The following is an 8,458-nucleotide window of genomic DNA, read 5'->3' as shown; positions in this document are numbered from 1 at the left end:
CTGCTGTTATTGAAATATCATCTGCAGTAATACTGTAATGTAATTCTAACATTGCCTGTGTGTCATTGATAAACCTAGGCGGTTTTCTTCTTACACATAGTGACATACAATGCATGACATAAGTATATATCTTTCTTTAAGAATAATTATGGGAAAAACAAAAAAAATCCAACACCAGGTCCACGAGGAAAACACAAAAACTGGTCAGTGGAACAAATGACCACAGCCTTGGCCGATATAAAAAGTGGGACTCTTAGTATAAGAGAGGCCTCTAGGACGTATGGTATACCAAGGGGTACCATACAAGATAGAATCCACAATCGTGTTGAGGATGGATCCCTCCCTGGGCGCAAGCCGAAGCTGTCCACAGACGATGAAGAGAAACTCATAGACTACGCCAGCAATAGAGCGTCCATGGGAATTTTTTAAGGTAGTTTAAAATATTTCAATAACAAGTTTTGTCTCAGACCTCTGGTTCGATTACAAGACTGGTCGGTCATATCCATACTACAAATTTGGCGTTTTGGTTGGTTCCTTAAATGACATGTATAATGTGTGTATAATGAGTGGATTTTCATTGCTATACAAATGTGTATAACTTACAAATATGATCACTTGCTGATACTGATCTTTCTGATTTTATCAAATATTTACTTATATAGATATGCAGCAGACCTTGCAAAAAAAAGAAACACACCATTCAAACGGTCCGTTCCATCTGAAAAATGGTGGAAGGGGATAAAAAAAACCGTCAGGGCAACATAAGCCTTAGGAGGCCAGAAAGTACAGCAGCTGTTCGCCATGCTTGTATGAGCAAGAGCTACGTTTCAAAATATTTCGATCAGTTGTCTAACGTAATGAAGCAGCACAGCATCGACATCATGCCAGATCGGATTTGGAACATGGACGAGACGGGTTGCTCTCTGTCGCATAACCCTGGACTGATTATTGCAAGGTATGAAATTCATTAACTATACAAATATTCAATATACATATTAACATATTCAAAAGAAAATGCATTGCAAATTTGAGAAAAACTTGCAATGAAACCGAATAATCTCGAAACAATTACTTGTACAATATGCATACACTATATTTCAGAACGGGTTCCAAGTACCTACAGAGTCGGACAAGTGGCAATAGGGAGACCATAAATATGCTTTGTTGTGGTAACGCAAACGGGACCATGCTGCCTCCTCTATGTGTCATTAAAGGGAAAACGGTTAAAACTCTACAATCCCTACGGACACAGGATGCCCCAGTAAATACAAAATTCAGTGTGTCCGATTCTGGATGGACGAAAATGGTAATTAAATACTGTGATAATTAAGATAAATACACACTTTAATTTGTTCATGGAGTAGATCATTATTATATATATATGTATTTGAGAAGAATATTATTCAGTGAAGTACATTTCAAGAAACTCTTTAAAATGAATACTGTGTTGAAGATGTGTTAGTAATTATAGATCGATCCTATGAGTGAAAGTATGCCAAATAAATTACTAGTCAAAATAAGTTAAAATACAAATCTAATTTTGTGTTTGACTGCAGTATTGGTATACAAATGTATATCATTATCGTCAATATTTGTTTATATAAGAGTACATATTGGCGATCTATTTGGGACAATTTACAGGGAATTATGGAAAGATGGTTCAAAGACCATTTCCTCCCCTTGATCGGTCCACAGAGACCACAGCTTCTGTTGATGGATGGCCACAACAGCCATAACTACGTTGAGCTGCTAACAGAAGCGAGAGACAACAATGTCATCATAGTGGAGCTACCTGAGCATACATCTCATTGGCTGCAGCCTCTAGATCGGTACGTAATATCAGTATAATATAAATTAAAAACTTTACTTCAGGCAGCATCATGTAATATTTCTCTGGCATGTCATAAGGCTTACAAATACAGTATAAATGTATATAAAAATACAATGTCACAATTTATATTTCAGGACTGTTTTTGGACCATTCAAAAAAGCCTATAACAAAGCCTGTACTAACCTTATGAATGACAATCCGGGTACAGTGGTGTCCAAAGTAACCTTTTGTGGGTTAATGCAAAAGGCGTGGACAGAAGGCATGACAGAGGGAAATTTGAAGAGTGGGTTTAAAGCATATGATGTTTATCCACTAAACCCAGGGGTGATACCTCAGGATGCATATCAACCCAACTCTGCCACACGAATGGAAAAGGTAATGATTAAGTTCACTCAAAGATTTTCTATATATAGGCCCTAGGCCTAACATAAATTATGTCAAGGCAGTAATATTGACATTACATTAAGAGAGGCCATGTAATCAATGTAAATATTTGCTCAATTTATGTTCTGATTTTTTGGTTTTCATTTTTCAGGTGAGTGTGCACGGAGTCCCTCAGGAAATTCAGGCCACTATTGCCCATCAGGAGACTCCGGCCACTGGTGTCCCTCCAGAGACTCCGGTCACTGGTGTCCCTCCAGAGACTCCGGCCACTGTTGTCCCTCAGGAGACCCTCGTTACTGTTGTCCCCCAGGAGACTCCGGCCATTGGTGTCCTTCAGGAGACTCCGACCACTGTTGTCCCTCAGGAGACCCTCGTTACTGTTGGCCCTCCAGAGACTCCGGCCACTGTTGCCAATCAGGAGGCACCTATTCCAGATGACATTCTCACTGATGTCATTCTAGATAAAGTTGATCAGACATTGATGTTGGACATTGCCGATGATGAAGTACTAAAAGCCTTAATACAAGGCAATATTTTCTCAACACCTGAAGAGAATAGCCAGGTATTGTTTCAACACGTTTAGATAATATTTACTTTAATTTGATAAATGGATATCTTCAGAAAATGTTACTTTCTGTATTAATTTCCATAAGTTATACAAGGACATACATATTATCCTATTATAAATTATCACAATACAAGGACTGGGAAGGGTAAAACATTGAGCAGGTAGTGAAATATACATTGTTTTTTTATTATTATTATCCACCTAAAATGACACTAGAAATTAATGAAACTAAAATTAGAACATTTGATGTGTAGTTTGATTATATATGGGTATAAGTGTGAAAGTAACTCTTTTATGACAAACACTTTTTTCAGATAACCAATGATGTGAATCAGAAAGCTATTAGCCGGTTCCCATTTCAAAATACGTCTTCTCCCTTCGATAAGGATGCAGATGTATTGCCGTATCCGACAAGCACCACTTCCGTAAAAAATAAGAAAAAAGTACAAGAAAGATATTTTGTGTTGACATCGGAGGAAGTGATCAGCCACAAAACAAAACAGTTGGAAGCAAAGCAAGACAAAGAAAATAAAAAGGAAACGGCAAAACTACAAAGGACTCTCAAGCGAGAAGCAGAAAAATGTACACCAAAATAAAAAAAAAAGTGAAAAAAACGTCCAGCAAAAATTGAAAATGGTCATAGAGGCAAATGCATGTAGACATATCAATATAGCCACATATAGGCCTAGTAGATTCTTAAAAGTTGCTTTTCATTTTGTTGCAATTATATAAATTAATTAAATTATACTATTTACTCTATTTGTTTTACTTATGTTTTGCTAAACTGACCTGTATATTGATTCTCGGAGATGTATTTGGTACCCGGCTGGAATTAGGGACTGTATGGCTGAAATAAGGTACTGACTGGCTGGAGTTAGGAACTACTAGGCTGAAGATAGGTACTTCTGCCTTCTTTGTATATAAACCAATATGTTACAAACGTTTTAAGGACTCTGATAACTGCTATGTATTTAAACAGTAGAAACTGATTTGTTTGAAAGTATTATAAGTCACTTGGAAGCTTGAAGAGCATCTAGTAGCCGCAGCAAACATTCAAAGTACAATGGGGCTGGAATTAGGTTAGTTTACCCTGCGTAAAGCTGCAACAGTTCGCTCTATTTCCCGTAGAACAGTTGCCATGTTCTGTTCTTTAGAAATCCCCTCCAAGTAGCAAGTTTATCGGTTTAGACCTACATCTCTCTAGTCCAATTTAATTACAAGCGTTTTGTTAACACTGATCAGGATTAGGGAGTAATCATTATTTTCTTTGTGTTTCAATATTAATCTTCGCACTGAGCAAACACGTGTAAATACAGATATCTTTAATTCAAATAGAGATATCTGTATTTGAAATAGAGATATCTGTATTGCAAAGTAATTGCAGATATCTCTTATTAAATTAAAGATATCTCTTTTTAAAATAGAGATATCTTTAATTGAATTAGAGATATCTGTATTTGAATTAGAGATATCTGTATTTAAAATGAAGACATCTCTATTTAAACAAAATTAAAGATATCTATTTAAAATAGGGATATCTTTAATTCAAATAGAGATATCTCTATTTTAAATAAAGATATCTTTAATTGGACAAGAATTAAAGATATCTCTATTTAAAATAAAGATATCTCAATTACAATTAAAGATATCTGTAATTCAAATAGAGATATCTGAATTTGAAATAGAGATATCTGTAATTTAAAAGAAGATATCTCTATTTTCAGTAGAAATAAAGATATCTGTATTTAAATTAGACATATCTTTATTTAAATTACAGATATCTCTAATTAAATAGAGATATCTTCATTTTAAATAGAGATATCTTTAATTAAATAGAGATATCTTCATTTCAATAGGTAAAAAACCAAACGGCTTGCCATACGTTTCCGGCCGTCGAATACCGCCAATTTTCAAATCAATGTTTCTTTACTTACTATTATCAGAATTTACATCCCAAAACGCCAGCGCACAATGGAATGAAATATTTTAAGAACACTATATATATCATCAGCTAACCTGCGACTAAAATCCACGTTGTTCCCGGCTATTAGACTGCATCACATACGGTCGCAGGGGTTCGACGTTAAATTTTGAGTAACATATGAAATAGATCTATAAATAATCGCAAGACTAAAAATCCAACATTCATTCAAATTATGAAACTTTACAAAATCGTTTTTTTCAAGGCTTTAGAGAGTATATAAACACTGTTTTTTAATGTTTTGGTATTTCACTGAACTAACTATATTTTGTGTTGCCTTGGCGACGAGAATAGCTGACAGTCTGCTGTTCCACTACTGTGCACACATGTACGATAAGTATAACGATGTTACAAAGTGACGCACTTACGTCACATCGTTGCGACCGAATTTTGCAATTTAATTGGCGGCAGGGTTTTTAATTTGGTTAACGTAAATATATCGCAGTTCATGTACCATTTGCACGAGGTTCACTTCCCTTCATCAGTCCATGCAAGCAACACAATTGACAATCAATCCTTAAGACATTTGTGATTTTTGTTGTCAATTTCGTTGTACCATCTGTATTAATTTAGCATTACTTTGTTGATAGAGAAAACTGATGTTATTGTTCAATTTTCCTAATAATAATCTGAAAATATATTTCTTGACAAACGTTTAATCAAAATATAACTACATGAACAGTTTAGTTTTAGGGGATATTACGTTGTTTTGAGTGGTTATACTGACGAACAATTAGACCGTGTTCGGTCGAGAGATTAAACCAAATTTTATGTTCTAATCGCCAGTATAGCCACTCAAAACAACATACTATCCCCATTCTAACACGTTTACTGTTAAATATATTTAGAAACATAGTTTTACATCATTACAAGTACGATGTAAAGTAGGCCTACTATGTGACTTCCGTTATTGACGTGTCATACTGTAGCGGACTGACCAATCAAAATAATGCTTTCAAACTCGGTCATTTGGACACGCCCATACTGGCGAAAGTTGATGAAGCATGTATTTGGATGTTGTCAAAGTCCTGTTACCATTATTTAATGACATATTTCGATTTACTCTGCAGTATGCATAGTGATATGTGCATTCCGACAAAACCAGTGTTGATGTTTCTATATGCCCAACCGTTATGTGAAGTTATGTCCTTTTGTTCCATTTCATTTCGGATTTTACTTAGCTAGATGCCAACACACGGACGAAATGACTATTTCTCTTTGATTTATTCAACACAATACCTATCATTTGGTAGTGTACTTTCTGTTCATGTGTCTGCTACGTGGTTATAGGCCTACCGGACACCTGCCATTTTTAACACATTACGGGCCTCGAAATAGGTATACAAAACAATACCTTAACTTTGGTTAATTAACCTAGTATAGGGTATCGTTCTTAGCAGATAAATATTAAAGGCCGGGGATGACCTACATAAAAAAAACCCGGGTGGTTAGCAATTAAGCCGATAAGGGAGTAGGAGGGGCTACAACAGACTTTGCTGCTGCTGTATTTAACACAACCACATGGGCCTAAACCACGTGTACATGGTCACAGCAATACAGAAGCACTACAGTATAACCACAGTCATTTATGATTTGATACAGCCTGCATATTGATTTAGAAATATTCAAATTAAACATAGACATTTCTATTTACATGCCAAAAAAAACCACCTAAAAAACATTTATTTCAAATACAGACATTTATTTTTCTTATAAACGAGTTAAGATATCTTTATGAATAGGGCCCCTGTTATTATTATGTACTATACATTTTTCAGTATTCAATTCAAACATGTAAATTATATCTGAATATTTGTCAGTAACAGATATCAATTTGTACTGTATTTAGCATTCTAGATAATAATTATCTGAATAAATACTAGATATCTAAATAAATAGGATAAATCAAACCTGAAATATAGTATATATGCCTATACCATAATCACAAATTAGTAATCCACTTAGTCACATTCAGATGCTCACTGAATCACAATATGATTGTTCTCACGTGTGTATTCCTTTGTTATATGTATAGCTTATACATATCACTGAAATAAATTATTTATGAATTTGTTCCAAACAGAATTTCTATAATTGTGTGTTGGGGGTTTATAGTTTTTCTTTCAATCAACCGAATATCGTCAGAAATATTTGTGTACATATATATGTTAAGATTAAAAGTTGACCCCTTAGGTCAAGTCAATTTCATTGAAGTTGGGGTTAGTTTTACAATTAGGCTATCCCAGTGCAGTCAGTGTGATAAATTTCATAGCTGTCAGGACACCTAGCTTTGTGACCACAAATGAGTTTTGGATTTAGAATAGCGCAACTTTATTTCATGCCTATTTTCATTTTATAATTGCTCAAGGATTCCTTTGTATTGTAAATGGTATATCAAGTAAACTGAATTTGATACCTTCTTCCAAACACATGTTATGATGCAACAGGAAACACTGACCCCCATCTCACTGGTCAAACAGATATAATCTAGGGAGTGTTTGGAGGGAAATATTCTCAGTAGGTCTCTCAGTCACTTGTAAGGTGTGGCAAGATAAACATGGAGAAGGAAAGAAAATACTGTTCAGTTGTGAACCAGGAACAGAGAGACACTATTTTTAGTTTGTTTGCACATTATGACTGGGATTTAGAGGAAAGGGTTTATAATGAAAATTTTACTGCCAGTGATGAATTTGAAAACAGATGTAAAGCCACAATGACAGAGCCTGATAATATATCTAAAAGAATATGAAGAAACCGACGATTCATCTCAACTAGAGTAATATGCAGAATTTATTATTGCAAAAGATCCTCTGTCAAATGAGTGTCCTCATTGTTTTAGTCAACCATGTGCCATTATGCCTAACTGTGTTATACAATTAGTGAGGAGCAGCATGGTATCCTAATCCAGATGGTGTTCCATACATGGGACTAAATCTGACCACTAGCCGAGAGAACCTGTGTGATTTTAGACTGTAAATCGTGACGGAGTCGATTAACTCTGGTGATAATTTCTTTATACATATTTGTTTAGGAAAAGTGTGAGATAATTGGATTAATGTACATTCCTGTAACATATATGTGCCTCAGGGATCTAGTTTCTGGACATTGCCGCCAAAATATTGACAAGGTAAGAGATTTTGTTTACTCAGCATGCGTAGCTAGGGTCATAGCAACGCTGTGTATGTAAACTTCCGGTATCAACTTCCGGGGAGGCAAATGCAAATTTCAAATTTGATAAACAGCCTCCAACATTGGCAAATAAATATTTTACATCAGGATTAAAACTAAATTAGAATTTAAAAAAGAAAACCATTACCATATTCAGATTCCTTACAAGAATATCTTCATCCCCTCAAAATTCGTAACATCAGCTTTAATGAAAAACACGAATTTATAGAAAATCCTTCTCTGAAGTGAAAGCAGCCGAAGTTTTGCATATTCCTCCATTTTCCTGAGTTGTCTCCCTTTTATACCCCATCCACGGCCTTTAAGCTATAATAATTATAAATACTGACATTTGAATTATGAGTTTCAAATTGTCCTGTGAGTTTTTGAGAATTCTGAGACTATATATGTTGACTCTGTTGAGTGACGTCAGACGCTAAGAGGCGAACATGACGCCATATTGTTTTGATTAGAAACGGGGCGTGGCTAAGCACGATGGGCGCAGATAAGAACATGGTCTGTATCCAAT

General features: G+C 35.1%; 1 protein-coding gene across 1 annotated transcript; it reads left to right on the top strand.

The window, feature by feature from the left end:
• Positions 1-1,186: 1,186 nt before the first annotated feature.
• LOC117316310 lies at positions 1,187-2,697 on the top strand. Its single transcript, XM_033870850.1, has 5 exons — positions 1,187-1,306; positions 1,642-1,829; positions 1,966-2,206; positions 2,367-2,594; positions 2,677-2,697. Exons 1-5 carry the CDS (start codon positions 1,187-1,189, stop codon positions 2,695-2,697), a joined length of 798 nt encoding a protein of 265 aa, XP_033726741.1.
• The last annotated feature ends 5,761 nt before the right edge of the window (positions 2,698-8,458 follow it).

The sequence above is a fragment of the Pecten maximus genome, chromosome 18, assembly GCF_902652985.1.
Source record: "Pecten maximus chromosome 18, xPecMax1.1, whole genome shotgun sequence".
NCBI lineage: Eukaryota > Metazoa > Mollusca > Bivalvia > Pectinida > Pectinidae > Pecten > Pecten maximus.
Note: the sequence above shows the minus strand (reverse complement) of the source record. Positions and strands in the feature narration are given on the sequence as shown.

What these genes read in the sequence shown, in the direction of transcription:
- LOC117316310 (XM_033870850.1), top strand. Translation starts at nt 1,187, where the DNA reads ATGCTGCCTCCTCTATGTGTCATTAAAGGGAAAACGGTTAAAACTCTA. An exon ending in TGGCTGCAGCCTCTAGATCG is followed by an intron (nt 1,830 to 1,965) that starts GTACGTAATATC and finishes TTTATATTTCAG; the next exon opens with GACTGTTTTTGGACCATTCA. An exon ending in CTGCCACACGAATGGAAAAG is followed by an intron (nt 2,207 to 2,366) that starts GTAATGATTAAG and finishes TTCATTTTTCAG; the next exon opens with GTGAGTGTGCACGGAGTCCC.